At 42.2% G+C, this 17,745-nt stretch overlaps 1 protein-coding gene across 11 annotated transcripts in view; it reads left to right on the top strand.

The window, feature by feature from the left end:
• sh3pxd2aa (SH3 and PX domains 2Aa) overlaps positions 1–17,745 on the top strand; it is a 360,165-nt gene that overhangs the window by 327,001 nt on the left and 15,419 nt on the right. For 8 of the 11 annotated variants that reach the window (XM_060898802.1, XM_060898806.1, XM_060898798.1 and 5 more), the window contains one exon: positions 3,226–3,309. The exons of the other annotated variants lie outside the window; for them this stretch is intronic. In XM_060898802.1, coding sequence (XP_060754785.1) covers positions 3,226–3,309 — 84 coding nt within the window. The remainder of the gene's footprint in view (positions 1–3,225; positions 3,310–17,745) is intronic. 11 annotated transcript variants of the gene reach the window in all.

Raw genomic sequence — 17,745 nt, 5'->3', positions numbered from 1 at the left:
ATATACTGTATGTGTGTGTGATAAAACACATCAGCAATCCAGAAGCACAATAGCAAGACAACTACAAGCACATAATGTGCAAAACTGAAAATCTCATCTCATTCATTATCTCTAGCCGCTTTATCCTGTTCTACAGGGTCGCAGGCAAGCTGGAGCCTATCCCAGCTGACTACGGGTGAAAGGCGGGGTACACCCTGGACAAGTCGCCAGGTCATCACAGGGCTGACACATAGACACAGACAACCATTCACACTCACATTCACACCTACGCTCAATTTAGAGTCACCAGTTAACCTAACCTGCATGTCTTTGGACTGTGGGGGAAACCGGAGCACCCGGAGGAAACCCACGCAGACACGGGGAGAACATGCAAACTCCGCACAGAAAGGCCCTCGCCGGCCCCGGGGCTCGAACCCGGACCTTCTTGCTGTGAGGCGACAGCGCTAACCACTACGCCACCGTGCCGCCCCAAAACTGAAAATACAACAGCTAATAAGTAAACACCACCATAACACTTGTGAACTCAGCAACTCAGAAAACACAAGATTAAAACAAAACTACCACAATGTACCGTACAGTACCAGTCAAAAAATTTGGACATGCCTTCTAATTCAATGGTTTTTTATTTTTTATTTTTATGAATTAAAAGTCACTTCATGTCTTAAAGTAATGATGGATGTCGTTTCTCTTTACTCAGTTGAGCGGTTCTTGACATCCATCCATCCATCCATCCATTATCTGTAGCCGCTTATCCTGTCCTACAAGGCCGCAGGGTTCTTGACATAATATGGATGATTACAGTTGTGGAATAGGGCTGTTTCAGTGTTGTAGTCAAGTCACTAAGCCTCGAGTCCGAGTCCAGTCTTGAGTCCCCAGTGTTCACGTCCGAGTCATTAAAGAACATTTCGAGTCGAGTCCAAGAACAAGACTCCAACTGCACCATTTGACGATGGTAGTTGCTGCCTTTATGTGAAAGCGTCTCTGCTACTGTGTTGGATTAACGTTCCTGCTCGACTGCCCCATTTTAGTTAATAGGCTACAGATAAAAAGCTTGTTCATCGCTCAGCAAGCCCCGCCCACTATCAACAGGGCAAATAACATGAGAGGGTTAACACTAGCTAGTTCATCGCTCAGCAAGCAAGCTCCACTATCAACAGAGCAATAAACACAGCGTGTCACTTCCTTCTCTGGGTGGAGTCTTACCAAATGACGATTGAAGTTCGAGGTTGTCCCCGTCGTCTCCTCGATAGTTCTTCTACACATGGAACACACAGCAGTGCATTTTTTCCACTGCATGAGAAGTCTGTATAAGCAAAGCGGACAATCCAGGCATTTTAGCGCCGTTAACGTTAGTTTGTTCTTGAACATGACGTATGAACAGGTGAATGTGCATTCTCTTGCATGAAATTAGTATAAAAAATAATGTAGATATAAATCTTTCATGCCAAATTATTATGGCATGGAGTCCTCGTCTCCAGTTTGAGTCCGAGTCAACAGTGCTCAAGTCCAAGTCAAGTCACGAGTCCTTAAAATTAGGGCACGAGTCGGAATTGAGTACTCCAAGCCTAGGCTATTTACTGTATTTTTATTATTTACTATTTGATCTCAAACGCATTAAGAAGGCAAGAAATTGCACTAATTAACTTTTGACGAGGCACATGTGCTAAATTGAAAAGCATTCCAGGCGACTAGCTCATGAAGCTGGTTAAGAGAACGCCAATAGTGTACAAAGTGTCATCAAGGTAAACAGTAGCTACTTTGAAGAATCTAAAATATCAAACATAGTTTGTTTTTTAACACTTTTTTTTTTTTTGTTTACCGTCAAATTCCATACATGTTATTTCAGAGTTTTGATGTCTTCAGTATTGTTCTACAATGCAGAACATGGTCAAAATACAGAAAAATGAGTAGGGGTTGTACAAACTTTTGACTGGTACTGTATGTGAGAAGGCAACAGCAAAAAATACCCACCAACCCACATCGACATGAACTTAAAACGGAAAGGACCTTACTGAACACGCTCGTCACTGATTGGCTACAGCGCACGTCACTCTGACAGGAGGTTTACGGTAGATATGACTGCATTAATATGAGTACGTGAATGCTGAAAACCTGCCGAAAGGTAAGATCTGAAACTTGGCATTAAATTGTTTTTGCTAGGTTAACTCGATAACAGGCGGCACGGTGGTGTAGTGGTTAGCGCTGTCGCCTCACAGCAAGAAGGTCCAGGTTCGAGCCCCGTGGCCGATGAGGGCCTTTCTGTGTGGAGTTTGCATGTTCTCCCCGTGTCCGCGTGGGTTTCCTCCGGGTGCTCCGGTTTCCCCCACAGTCCAAAGACATGCAGGTTAGGTTAACTGGTGACTCTAAATTGACCGTAGGTGTGAATGGTTGTCTGTGTCTATGTGTCAGCCCTGTGATGACCTGGCGACTTGTCCAGGGTGTACCCCGCCTTTCGCCCGTAGTCAGCTGGGATAGGCTCCAGCTTGCCTGCGACCCTGTAGAACAGGATAAAGCGGCTACAGATAACGAGATGAGATGAGAACTCGATAACAGACTGAAAAAGTGCCCCGTGATAGTCATCAGCAACGAGCATGTGGTGTTCAGTAAGGACCTCGCATTTCTGTTTTGAGTCGATGTGTTGTTTTTTGTTTTGTTTCTGGTTTGCTAACTTGTTTTGCACTTCCAGGCCACTGTAGTATTCTTAACGCGAGTGCTGCAATAACTGAGTGGTTCTTTGTTGGATGGCACTTCAATCCCACAGTCGTCCGACATTTTAACCACTGCTTTTCTTCGACAGTCGGTTAAAATGTCATCTCTGACGGAACGCGGTCATTTTGTTATCCCCCGCCTGGATGAAACTGGGCTCAGTGTCTGCGCCGTGTTCTGAATGTGCTTTTGGTTTGAACTCTACCTGCACAAGGCAGACGTTCATCACTGTACGCTGTTCCAGTACAGTACAGTGAGTTTCTGTAAATGTCGTAACACATGTAACCTCCTTAACCTGCCATCTCTCCCTTCATTAGATCTTTATCCACCAGTCGCTAACCAGACAGAATCCCACATTGTTAACAGACTTGCCATTACTGTTCTTTTCCTTCCCATAATATTGTCCTCATGTTACTAATGCCTGTTTTCTCCTTCAGTTGTTCATGTTCAGTTTGTCGTTTGTCTTCCTTTTCTGTTCCTCTCCCCTGCTTTCCTCCTTTCCTCATCCATCCGTGTCAGTTACTAAGCGGCGCAAGGCCCATCTGAAGCGACTGGACCGGAGGTGGACACTAGGGGGCATAGTCAACCGCCAACAGAGTCGAGGTGAACACATACACACACATGCATGGAAGCACGGGATATCCACTTGTAGGTGGGCTCACGGGTGTGTCCAGATGCTTGTTGTGGGGGTGCGAGTGTGTGTGTGTGCTTGCATCGTGGTGTGCACACTACAGGACTGTGGACGCACTGTTTCTAATCCTCCTGAGGTATTGACTTCAACAAAACTGCATTCATTTGTTTACATTAAGGAATTGTGAATCACATCATTCTAAACACACTGCCTTCGTAGCCACGCCCTTGAAATTTAGTCTGGCAGCATTTTCAACAAAAAGGAACCTTGTCCAAGTTCATCATAATGGCGAACAGAGAACCTTATCAGCATGTTCGGTAAAGCGCTGAACAACAACCGAGGAGCAGGGGTGAAAGCAACTTTTATTTCTTGCCGGTACTATTATTTTGAGTCGCGCGGCGAAAAAATACACCTAATTATTTATTATTGTCTACTTATCAAGCATTCACTAGGACTTCTTATCACTCAGTAGTACTAGTATAGTACTTTATCATCACACTATCACTCTTTCATCCACCTGTATCAGTTTTTGATTATAAATAAATTGCAAACATTTCAACAACACAATCGTTTTAATAACATTTTTTTTTAGCTGAATAGTAAGTGCGTGTGTTCTCAGTGCGCACGCCATGCAGTAATCTAGAATCTTTGCCCCAACTTCCACTCAATTTACGAATTCTGATCAAAGTCATTTTTAAATAGCCTATCATGAAACATTAACATGTTTCTTTATCTTATCTCATCTCATTATCTGTAGCCGCTTTATCCTGTTCTACAGGGTCGCAGGCAAGCTGGAGCCTATCCCAGCTGACTACGGGCGAAAGGCGGGGTACACCCTGGACAAGTCGCCAGGTCATCACAGGGCTGACACATAGACACAGACAACCATTCACACTCACATTCACACCTACGCTCAATTTAGAGTCACCAGTTAACCTAACCTGCATGTCTTTGGACTGTGGGGGAAACCGGAGCACCCGGAGGAAACCCACGCGGACAACATGCAAACTCCGCACAGAAAGGCCCTCGCCAGCCACGGGGCTCGAACCCGGACCTTCTTGCTGTGAGGCGACAGCGCTAACCACTACACCACCGTGCCGCCCCTGCAACTAACGTCTGTCTGCTAAAACACTTTGATTACCAGCTGCGCACGTTATAGCACAAGATCTGGTTAAGCCGTACGCACGCTGTACGGTAGCTCGTTCGTTGTTTGTCCAGCAAAACACTGCACACATAATAGGATATTGAAACATCAACATATGTTTCTGTATATGTTGTTTTTATTTGGAAGACTTTGCAACAAGCGTCTGTCTACTAAAACACTTTGGATGCCAGCTGCGCACGTTAGCGTAAGATGGTTAAGCAGTGGGCTCCGCGCACTATCTCGCATGTTGTCTGTCGAGTGAAACACGGAAGGAATTCACTTCAGATATAATTCAGAGACAGGTCAGAACGAGTTATATGCAGTGTATATTGAGGAAAACGTGTTGCTTTTGGTAAATCGACGTTAGCAGGTGTGTTGTTATGCTGAAAGTGCATTTTTTTTTTTTTTCAGAGACAGTATATTTTTCTTTCCGGTACGGCCAAATCTTTTAGTGGTACGCCGGACCGGCCAGGACAGACTTACTTTCACCCCTGCCGAGGAGGAAAAAAATGGTTACTGAACTGTTCTAAAGACATTTACGGTAGCAATGCAATAACGCCTTGTTTTGCAGTGGTCATAGAACACACAACATCTGTAAATAGACAAATAGTGGCACAATGAAAACTTTTTTGTTTTTCGTGAACTTCAAGTCATGTGAATGCTGTTGCTAGGCAACTGGGAAATACAGAAATCAGACATAAACAAGTTTATGATTGAGGCTAATGATACAGCTAGCTAGCACAGAGGAGTTAATTCTATTATGGACAGTCTACAGTAAAGGCAGAATGACACCGTGGGGGAAAAAAAAATAGATGAAGCCATGAAGAAAGATCAACATTGGGTTCGAAGTTTAAAGCCAAACAAACCCCTCCCTCAAAAAAACTAAACCGCCATTTGCCGATTACTGCGAGTGCGCGCATGTGCCCCCCCGCCACATGTTTTAATTGAAAATAAAACCTTATACCAACAGTTTATCCATTTTAAAAGTTGCAATATTGCTAAAAATAGGCTTTCCTGGACGTGGCCATTTGCACTGAAACCGGATATCCGCTCGTGACGGAGTTGACACACTGGTATACCATTTGCCTTTGTAACACAGAGCCATCGACTCAGAAATGTTCTTTTATCATTTTTTTGTACCTGTATACTGTGTACAGATTGTTTGTTTGTTTTTCTTGAAAAATAAAATATCCCTGGGCGCTGACATTTCACTTTTTCCAAGGTTCAAATATTGCGATCTGAGTGCAAATTACGTGACAGAATCTGAGATTGTGGCGTCACTTACATGCTACATGACTTACCGAGGCTGAGATCTAGTAGATACACCACTTCTAAATTGTTGTAAACAGCGGCGCTGGCCATCAGACGTGGCCATTTGCACTGAAACCGGATATCCGCTTGTGACAGAGGCCAAGTTTACATTAGACCGTATCTGTCTCGTTTTCTTCGCGGATGCACTGTCCGTTTACATTAAACCGCCTGGAAACGCCGGGAAACAGGAATCTGCCAGGGTCCACATATTCAATCCAGGTCGTGTCTGATCCGGTGCTGTGTAAACATTGAGAATACGCGGATACGCTGTGCTGAGCTCTAGCTGGCGTCGTCATTGGACAACGTCACTGTGACATCCACCTTCCTGATTCGCTGACGTTGGTCATGTGACGCGACTGCTGAAAAACGGTGCGGACTTCCGCCTTGTATCACCTTTCATTAAAGAGTATAAAAGTATGAAAATACTGCAAATACTGATGCAAATACTGCCCATTGTGTAGTTATGATTGTCTTTAGGCTTGCCATCCTTCCACTTGCAAGTGGTAAGTGATATGCGCTGAGATCACACACAGTCCCGAATCACTGCTCGTGCACTTCACTCGCGCGCTCTGTGAGCTGCGCAGGGCCGGAGTGCGCACCCTCCAGAGGGCACTCGCTGTTCAGGGCGGAGTGATTTGGAGCGCAGGATGCCTGCGGAGCCGAGCGTATCCGTGTATTGGTGTTGCTGTGTGCACGCGAATCATGTATTGGTGTTGCTGTGTGCACACTAATCGTTTTAAAAACGTTAATCTGATGATCCGCTGATACGGTCTAATGTAAACCCCACCAGAGTTGACACACTGGTGCACCATTTGCTTTTGTAACACAGAGCCATCGACTCAGAAATTTTCTTTTATAATTTTTTGTGGTTTTTCTGTGCAAACATGAAAAATGTGCCTGAACAAAAAGCGATTTAATAGTATTTGTTCAACAGGCCAATAGTCTTAGGCACCCTATTTTTTTTTTTCATCCAAACTTTGTTATAGATTACTATTTTATGACTTCTACATTATCGAGTCAGTCCAAAAACATTGTAGAGTCCAAACGTTCGTTTTCCAGCACAAAATGAAATGTTACGGAAAGAAGAAAAGTTTGTATTTGAGCAGCATATTACAGAAGAGAACATGTTTCAGATTAAAAAAGAAAACATAATGAAGGCTACTGGAAAATTTTTGGTGCAAAATTACGAAGCAAGTGGGACAAAGTGTCCAGAAGAAGAACTGTGGCTGGTTCTGTAAGATGCTCAGTAAAACCTACAGCTCATTTCCTTATCAAACTGCACTCACTGTAAATGAGACTACTATATATATTTTTTAAAAGCAAAGGGTCGTCTCACACCAAATATTGACTGTTTCATTTATTATGGCTTACTGCTTATAGTATTTTTTAATGTTGAAACATTTCATTTCATTACTTTTTAAGCCATTTTTGGTCGACAGCATTTCTTTACACGTGCCTAAGACTTTTGCACAGTGCTGTACTGGAGAATACGCTGAGGATACGTAATGAGGAGTTTACCAGGTTTGGACTAACAATATCGGCATCCAAAACAATGTGTTTCAATGTTCCTCTAGAGAAGAAGGCGTTGAGCTCCCTCATTAAAATGAAAGATGCGCCTATCGAGAATGTTCTGAGCTTCACCTGTCTCGGTCATACTGTATCAAATGAGGAAGGCCATTCAGCATTCACGATCCAGCGCATTGCTTCAGCTCATAAAAAGTGGAATGAGTTAAAAAACCGTACTCACAGACCGTCGGATAAAGTTGTCCACGCGTGTAAAGTTCCTAACCGCTTGTGTTCGTAGTCGCCTCACCTAAAGTACTCAGGCATGTTATCTTAATGCCTCGCGGCTGGCAAAGTTGGAATCTACACTACCGTTCAAAAGTTTGGGGTCACCCAGACAATTTTGTGTTTTCCATGAAAAGTCACACTTTTATTTCCCACCATAAGTTGTAAAATGAATAGAAAATATAGTCAAGACATTTTTCTGAGCATTTAATCGACCCCACAAATTAATGTGATGCTCCAGAAACTCAATCTGCTCAAAGGAAGGTCAGTTTTATAGCTTCTCTAAAGAGCTCAACTGTTTTCAGCTGTGCTAACATGATTGTACAAGGGTTTTCTAATCATCCATTAGCCTTCTGAGGCAATGAGCAAACACATTGTACCATTAGAACACTGGAGTGAGAGTTGCTGGAAATGGGCCTCTATACACCTATGGAGATATTGCACCAAAAACCAGACATTTGCAGCTAGAATAGTCATTTACCACATTAGCAATGTATAGAGTGGATTTCTGATTAGTTTAAAGTGATCTTCATTGAAAAGAACAGTGCTTTTCTTTCAAAAATAAGGAGATTTCAAAGTGACCCCAAACTTTTGAACGGTAGTGTACATGGATGAATTTTCTCAGAAAACTTGTCCGCAACGGCTTCGAGCGCGTTAATTCTCAATAGAATCCCAGCTGTAGAGGAGGGTGTTCTCGACTGGCGCTACAAATACACCAACAACGATATGCTCTTCCTCACCCGTTCCTCGTCAATCCGTACTTTCTACCTTACTCAACACTTGAAGTATATTGCTCATGTTACAAGACTTTCTAATTCTGCGCTGCAAAAACAAATACTGTTCCGTTCTAACAACAAGCCATACACTCGTAACATTTGGACAATCTGAAAAATTAACTGGACTTGCCCCAGTCCCACTACAGAGGGAGATGCAGAACAGACAGAGGTTCCTGCCCTTATTGGATGAGATCCTGGGCATCCAACCTGTTGTAGCAGCGGATGGGGAACATTGATGATGATGACTGTATATTGAAAAATTTCAGTTTCAGGTTAGGGAAGAGGGCGGCACGGTGGTGTAGTGGTTAGCGCTGTCGCCTCACAGCAAGAAGGTCCGGGTTCGAGCCCCGTGGCCGGCGAGGGCCTTTCTGTGCGGAGTTTGCATGTTCTCCCCGTGTCCGCGTGGGTTTCCTCCGGGTGCTCCGGTTTCCCCCACAGTCCAAAGACATGCAGGTTAGGTTAGCTGGTGACTCTAAATTGACCGTAGGTGTGAGTGTGAATGGTTGTCTGTGTCTATGTGTCAGCCCTGTGATGACCTGGCGACTTGTCCAGGGTGTACCCCGCCTTTCGCCCGTAGTCAGCTGGGATAGGCTCCAGCTTGCCTGCGACCCTGTAGAACAGGATAAAGCGGCTACAGATAATGAGATGAGATGAGGTTAGGGAAGAGTCTGAATAATCACTCACCTTCCTGCCTTTGCTTCCCATTTCTGTCGACTGTTCCCACGTCCACGGTCAGGTTTTGCAGGTCGATGAACAAAAATAGTTGGAATTGCCCCAGGAACTAGGACCTTTGTATATTGCAGGGTTTTATTAAGTAATCGGCATACTTTGATGTGCTGATATTCCGTGAAACATTCCACGATGAAGTGGTCTTCACAAACCATCTTGTGCCTGCTGAAATGAAATTTGTCCACCGTGTGACCAGTGCCAATGGCCAGTGCCGTTGTTTACAACAATTTAGAAGTGGTGTATCTACTAGATCTCAGCCTCGGTAAGTCATGTAGCATGTAAGTGACGTCACAATCTCAGATTCTGTCACGTAATTCGCACTCAGATTGCGATATTTGAACCTTGGAAAAAGTGAAATGTGAGTGCCCAGGGATATTTTATTTTAAAGGAAAACCAGTCTGTACACAGTATGCAGGTACAAATATGAATAAATGAATAATTGAACATGTCTTGTATGGATATTATTTGTCAGTATAAAAGAGGGTTTTCTTTGGGTTTTGTTTGGCTTTAAAGTCATGAATTTCCAAAGAACAATCTGTTTATCTTCTTTTATGGCTCTTGTAAGTATGGTGAACATGTCCACTTTTGAGTGCAGCAGTCACAAACCTAAAAAAACTTTGTTAGGCAGCACATGGGGTCTGTAACATTTGTTTTCTTCAGGATGGATTCCAGACTAGCCACAGCTGTTTTTCAAGTGCTGAGTACAACTAGACAAAAACACATCTAGCTAGATCAGGGCTTTTCAAAGTGTGGGGCGCGCCTCCCCTAGGGGGCACCAGAGTTCTTCAGGGGGGGCATAACGTGAGGAAAAATAAACCAGAATAAGTTACTATTGCGGACATTTAGCGAACTTCAGCTAGCCTTTACCAGAGACAAAATGGATCGATTTTTAGTACCTAAAGCTACAGTGAGTGAGGAGACAGAGTCTGGGCCAAGCAAAAAAAAAGAAGGAAGGATGACCACGATTATTTAAAGTTTGGATTTTCATGGACTGGATCTGAAGATGCTCCACTGCTACAGTGTGTTGTCTGGCAAGAGGTGCTAGCTAACGATGCTATGAGATGTTTAAAATGTGTAAAACAAGATGTTTTTAAAAGAAGCTTATATGTTTTAAATGTGTAAAAAAAAAAAAGATGTTTTCAAAAAGCACAATGTTTAAAATGTGTAAAAGAAATGTGTACAACAACCATTTTTTTAAATACAAATGGAACATTAAGTGGGCGGCACGGTGGTGTAGTGGTTAGCGCTGTCGCCTCACAGCAAAAAGGTCCGGGTTCGAGCCCCGTGGCCGGCGAGGGCCTTTCTGTGTGGAGTTTGCATGTTCTCCCCGTGTCCGCGTGGGTTTCCTCCGGGTGCTCCGGTTTCCCCCACAGTCCAAAGACATGCAGGTTAGGTTAACTGGTGACTCTAAATTGACCGTAGGTGTGAGTGTGAGTGTGAATGGTTGTCTATGTCTATGTGTCGGCCCTGTGATGACCTGCGACTTGTCCAGGGTGTACCCCGCCTTTCGCCCGTAGTCAGCTGGGATAGGCTCCAGCTTGCCTGCGACCCTGTAGAACAGGATAAAGCAGCTACAGATAATGAGATGAGATGAGACAACAAAAATTGTAAAGGGGGGGGGCGCTGTTTATTTGCTCTCTGAGGGGGGCTGACTCTCCCACACTTTGAAAACCCCTGAGCTAGATGATTAAGACTAACAAGCAATTTAGCAGTTTGTAAGAGAGTGGCTAGCAAGAAGAAGACGACTTTATTTGTCACATGCACACTCAAGCACAGTGAAATTCATCCTCTGCATTTAACCCATCTGAAGCAGTGAACACATACAACTGAGCAATGAGCACACACGCATACATACTGTACATACCCAGAGCAGTGGGCAACTATACTACAGCACCCGGGGAGCAGTTAGGGGTTAGGTGCCTTGCTCAAGGGCACTCATGTTAACCTAACCGCATGTCTTTGGACTGTGGGGGAAACCGGAGCACCCGGAGGAAACCCACGCAGACACGGGGAGAACATGCAAACTCCGCACAGAAAGGCCCTCGCCGGCCACGGGGCTCGAACCCGGACCTTCTTGCTGTGAGGCGACAATGCTAACCACTACACCACCGTGCCGCCCAAGTTAGATCGTGTTATATTTGCTTGTTAATTTTAACCACAAAACTAATTCTGGCAATCTACATACTGGCAAAATACAGACTGAAAGTGATTGTTAGCTAGCTACGAGACAAATTATTCACTAAAATTTATAAATGTTTTTTCTTCCATCGTCTGGTGGAAAAAAAAAGATTAGATTGGCTACATCAGGAAAGACGAATGTAGTGCTTCCTTCAAATTTGGCCGAAAAAGGCACCCCAGAGGGACGGATTTTCTCTTAGCATCGTACAACTGTGCCTCAAAAATATTGCATGCTTATGTAGGTTCCTTCTATTGGAAACGGTTTATTACAGTGCTGAGCGTAAATGAGTACGCCCCCTTTGAAAAGTAACATTTTAAACAATATCTCAATGAACACAAACAATTTCCAAAATGTTGACAAGACAAAGTTTATTATAACATCTGTTTAACTTATAACGGGAAAGTAAGGTTAATAATATAACTTAGATTACACATTTTTTCAGTTTTACTCAAATTAGGGTGGTGCAAAAATGAGTACACCCCACAACTAAAACTACTACATCTAGTACTTTGTATGGCCTCCATGATTTTTAATGACAGCACCAAGTCTTCTAGGCATGGAATGAACAAGTTGGCGACATTTTACAACATCAATCTTTTTCCATTCTTCAACAGTGACCTCTTTTAGTGACTTACTCTCAATAAATTTTTAAGTCGCCAACTTGTTCATTCCATGCCTAGAAGACTTGGTGCTGTCATTAAAAATCATGGAGGCCAGACAAAGTACTAGATGTAGTAGTTTTTGTTGTGGGGTGTACTCATTTTTGCACCACCCTAATTTGAGTAAAACTGAAAAAAACGTGTAATCTAAGTTTATATTATTGACCTTACTTTCACGCTAGAAGTTAAACAGATGTTATATTAAACTTTGTCTTGTCAACATTTTGGAAATTGTTTGTGTTCATTGAGATATTGTTTAAAATGTTACTTTTCAAAGTGGGTGCACTCATTTACGCTGAGCACTGTATAATTTAATGCTGAACACAATCAGCACCCACTACCTTTTCGTCAGCTTTCTGTCAGCCACACATTCATGTGCACAAAAACATACTCCCTGGTTCAGTAAACACTCCTTGGCTACATTCACATCACAAGCCTCATTGTTCAATTCTGATTTTTTTGCTCAGATCAGATTTGCACATCTTGATAGTACACATTCATAATTACAAGTGACCTGTATCTAACTGTAATGTGAACACATCCATCCTCATAAACAGCACGTATGCACGTGTTTTTGCACAAATCACCAACAACATAAAACATCGTGTTTGTGAGACGACTCATGATATTAAAACCGACTAAATGGACGTGCCGGTAGTTAATGCACGCATCGGAATTTTGCTCTGGAGGATCACAAACAATTCGTCAGCTGTACGTAATCCGATTGAGAAGGCAGAAAAAAGCCAGACAGCTTGCTTTTGCTTTTTTCGCAGCTATTGTAGCTCGCCTCCGTTGTCGTTTTGAACAGAAAAGCCATCTGACCGTTCTCGTTCATGCCTCATGGCTGCGAATCGGATACGAATCCGACTTAGGACCACATATAAGTGACTCAAATCTGATTTGAAAAGATCGGAGTTGTGTGTGAAGCATGCTGTGTGGCCTGCCCTCAGAGTAAACCCTTTCTTAAACATTCCTCACTTCACTTTACACACAGTTATTCGTTAATCAGTCATGAACCTGAGGAGACTAATGCAGCCTGCCGCCTCCTTTTCAACATTCAACTCGACATTCAAAAGTATCAGTGTGTAAATCCTTTCAATGTTATACATTAATTTGGTTTGGATGAATGAGTGAATAGATGGATTGAAATTATTTGACATCTCATCTCGTTATCTCTAGCCGCTTTATCCTGTTCTACAGGGTCGCAGGCAAGCTGGAGCCTATCCCAGCTGACTACGGGCGAAAGGCGGGGTACACCCTGGACAAGTCGCCAGGTCATCACAGGGCTGAATAATAATAATAATAATAATAATAATAATAATAATAATAATAATTATTATTATTATTATTATTATTATCATCATCATCTAGCTTGGTGCTTCAAAAAAAACGAATTAAAATGTAATCCTGGTGCACTATTGAGACTTTTAACACTCAATAAATTTTGCTTGTGGGTCTGTAATGAAGCAGACACTTTCACTGAGATCATAATAAAGATTATGACTTAATGAAATGTTTTCTGGAATTTATTATTTTAGTATAGATAGCAACGACGAGGGTGTGAAGATAAATTTTAGACTGCAAAAATAGCATTGCACTAAGACGTTTTGTTTTAGTCATGTGTTTGGTGTAGTAGAACTGCCAAGCGGGATTCTTGCAGCAGATGCTCTGTCTAGTTGGCACCTTTTCTTTGTTTAAGTTATTCCAAGGTGAAAGTTTTTGAAGTTTTTAAATTCTGCCCGTTTAAAAATATGCCACATGGGAATGTTTGGCTCGTGCCTAATGCCTAAAAGTTTGAAATTGTTGAACTTGTTGTACGTCGCTCTGGATGAGAGCGTCAGGCTAAATGGCTGTAATGTAATGCAGAGGGGAACCGTCACCGTCATATCACCATTTCAAATATTATATTTAATTTCCTTCATTCTTTCATAATTTCATTTTAATTATTCTCTTCCAGTTCTAATTTGGCCTCATTTTCGATCAAATTTACTTCAGAAATGAAAGGGTTACTGTCCTGAAAACATTAAAATCAAGTTATCCAATGAGTTTTTTGTTTGTTTGTTTGTTTGTTTGTTTGTTTGTTGTCTCTAGGCTGAGAAGAGTTTAGAGCTGGCTCACTCATTGGTTAGGACGTCATTGCCGGGACAGAAGGCAATGGCAGTGTATGTTTATGTAGGAAGTGACAGATGAATTAACCAATCAGATTTTGATTTATAGTGGGAGGGACCAAAAATTTATCGCCCTAGGCCTTCTCGAAGGCCAACGCGAGCTTAACCGCGAGTCAGCACCATCAGCGCAGCAGTGAAGTCACCTTCTAGCCGGTGTAGCGTTCATCAGTAGTATTAGCGAATGCTAATGAAGCAGTCAAGCCAGTGCTATCGAGGACAACTCAGGCTAACGAGCAAGAAACTGAGGCTGTCCACACGGCAACGGATTCAGGTGAATCTGATAAAATTGTTTATCGTTTCGGCCTGGCGTCCACACAGCACCGGCGTTTTGGGTGCTCCAAAACGAGAACGGGTTCCAGAGTGGAAAAATCTGGCAACGGCGCCGTTGCGAAGTCGTCTGGATGAGTAGAACGGATTTGTTTACGATGACGTCACAACCACATGACTAGAACAAGCAGCACTCTCGCTGTTTTGTATGAACCACTGCATTGCATTCACTTTTGTATACAGCTTTTCTTTTAAATAAACAAGTAACTGAACCATTTCTTGAATTTCTTTTTTTTATTGGATAAGACTGCTTTTCAAAATGTTCACACACAATATAAAAAGTTATATAAATTATATAAAAATGCTTTTCAAAATGTTCACACACAATAAGAAAATTAAGTTATATAAAACTATGCACACTAATAAAACTAATTTGTACACACAGAAGGCACGATTTCCTCGCGTAGTCGCAGCTGCCATCATCTTCTTGTTGTTGTGTGCTTGTTCCTGTGAGTGCTTCACGCCGGGTAGAAGAAGGGGTTTATGCGCATGCGTCCTACTTCTTCTATTGTTCTGGTGTCTCCGATGGGACCGTCTTACAGCGCACGTAGAGGTGTTTCATGTGTATTGCATCGTTTTCAGCAAGCATTGCGTTGCCATATGTTCCTGATATTTTACTGATCCGTTGCCCATGTGGACGCGATATTTTTTTTAAATAAAATCTCGTTGCCGTTGTCGTGTGGATGTAGCCTAAGATTTCTGTCTCCAGTCTCTTCTTCCACGCACACTCACCACAGGATTTTTCACTCAGACTTAAGTATTCATTTCCCTGTGTAATTTACTCAGTTACTTTTAAAATCAGCACCGACAACTACACACAACGGAACGACCTGGCAGCCTGCCGCTAATCCCTTGCAAAATCCTTTGCCCTGTTGCTTTTTTGGTGTGTCTGGCTAAGTTTTGGCTGAGTTCAAGTCCCAGCTCGAATAGTAACGGTTCACCACTGATGTAATGTCATGAATCTTGTGGAGTTTGTTTTTGCTTTTCAAATTGAAACTTTATATGAACTCCTTCTTAGGTCATATCCAGATGTGGTCACTGAATGTGGAAGTTGAATGTGATTTGTAGAGGAGTATATATATATATTTTTTAAAGAATTAAGACTGAATAGCAGTGTTGTGCCGCATAGACCAGTTTGAGTAAAGACCTATTCTAAGATCTTTTCTTGTTTAGACAAGTCTGGAGAGTTTACAAAGATATTGTTGTTTAATGCTGACTCATGTAAACTCGTACTGGCCGCATTGGATTCGCCAAACTGACTAACTGGAAAAGTTTATACAATTTTCCTTTCAGCTGCTTTGGAAACTCCCGAGTGTAGGATGTTTTATGTAGCTACATCATAATTGGATTTGGCAAAAACAATCGACCAGTGCACCAACATACACCATACAGCTTAACAAACATATATATATATATATATATATATATATATATATATATATATAAAACGTATGGTTGTGTAAAAGAGTGAACTTCCAAACTTGTGTTAGCATCATAACGACTAATTCAACTTTGCTGTTGTTCTGTGTGGAAGAATGTGTTTATGGTTTTAGGTGTTGGCCTGAAACCTCTTGGGTTCAGTAATGTGTGCATTGAATACATTTTGTGTGGGCAGTTTTGAGTACTAGTTTAAGCGCTCTCTCTCTCTCTCTCTCTCTCTCTCTCTCTCTCTCTCTCGGAAAGTGTGAAACTAAAAAGGACATGTGCATGCAAGCATACATCACTGTCTTGCTGTTCTTACTTATCACTTTCGCTCTGAACTCATGCACAAAACCTGAAAAAAAAATACAGTATCTCTCTCTATCTGTCCAGCAAATGACATGACATTTAAAAAAAAAAATTAAAAATGAAGGTGTGCTTTCCAGTCAAGTTGATTTATGTTATCATTCCATCCATATGCATTTGGAAGGTGAGCACTGGATCCAGTGAGCAATGAATGTACAGGTTAACAGGGGCAACTTTTCATTCATGAAGGCCAGAGAGAGAGAGAGAGAGAAGAAAGCCTTAGGGCTTTACTTCTATTTTTTCTGCTGGCACACTGCATCATGACTGCATACAAAGCTAATGTGTTCTGGACCGACTTGGCTTTTTCCACCATCTAGAACAGTCGCACCACTGCAATACCACTACTGGTTGGAAAAATTCAACATTTTTGCTCCCTGCTCATACCCCTTAACACATTATAGCTGTGGTATGGTCAAGAAAGGGCTGAAAGTCCAAAAGCCAGATTTGGAGTGTTGTGTGATAAATGCCTCCTCCACTACTAAATCTAAGGTTGGGGCAACAAAGCCTTTCAAGTTCTAGGGAATCTACATTTGTGATTGCTTTCTAATTCCTTTTAGGCCTATATACGGTACAGTGGTGCTTGAAAGTTTGTGAACCCTTTAGAATTTTCTGTATTTCTGCATAAATATGACGTAAAACATCATCAGATTTTCACACAAGTCCTAAAAGTAGATAAAGAGAACCCAGTTAAACAAAGGAGACAAAAATATTATACTTGGTCATTTATTTATTGAGGAAACTGATCCAATATTACATATCTGTGAGTGGCAAAAGTATGTGAACCTCTAGGATTAGCAGTTAATTTGAAGGTGAAATTAGAGTCAGGTGTTTTCAATCAATGGGATGATAGTCAGGTGTGAGTGGGCACCCCGTTTTATTTAAAGAACAGGGATCTATCAAAGTCTGATCTTCACAACACGTTCGTGGAAGTGTATCATGGCACGAACAAAGGAGATTTCTGAGGACCTCAGAAAAAGCGTTGTTGATGCTCATCAGGCTGGAAAAGGTTACAAAACCATCTCTAAAGAGTTTGGACTCCACCAATCCACAGTCAGACAGATTGTGTACAAATGGAGGAAATTCAAGACCATTGTTACCCTCCCCAGGAGTGGTCCACCAACAAAGATCACTCCAGGAGCAAGGCGTGTAATAGTTGGCGAGGTCACAAAGGACCCCAGGGTAACTTCTAAGCAACTGAAGGCCTCTTTCACATTGGCTAATGTTAATGTTCATGAGTCCACCATCAGGAGAACACTGAACAACAATGGTGTGCATGGCAGGGTTGCAAGGAGAAAACCACTGCTCTCCAAAAAGAACATTGCTGCTCATCTGCAGTTTGCTGAAGATCACGTGGACAAGCCAGAAAGCTATTGGGAAAATGTTTTGTGGAAGAATGAGACCAAAATAGAACTTTTTGATTTAAATGAGAAGCGTTATGTTTGAAGAAAGGAAAGCACTGCATTTTAGCATAAGAACCTTATCCCATCTGTGAAACATGGTGGCGGTAGTATCATGGTTTGGGCCTGTTTTGTTGCATTTGGG

The sequence above is a fragment of the Neoarius graeffei genome, chromosome 18 (assembly GCF_027579695.1).
Source record: "Neoarius graeffei isolate fNeoGra1 chromosome 18, fNeoGra1.pri, whole genome shotgun sequence".
Taxonomy (NCBI): domain Eukaryota; kingdom Metazoa; phylum Chordata; class Actinopteri; order Siluriformes; family Ariidae; genus Neoarius; species Neoarius graeffei.
This window is presented reverse-complemented; position numbering and strand designations above follow the sequence as displayed.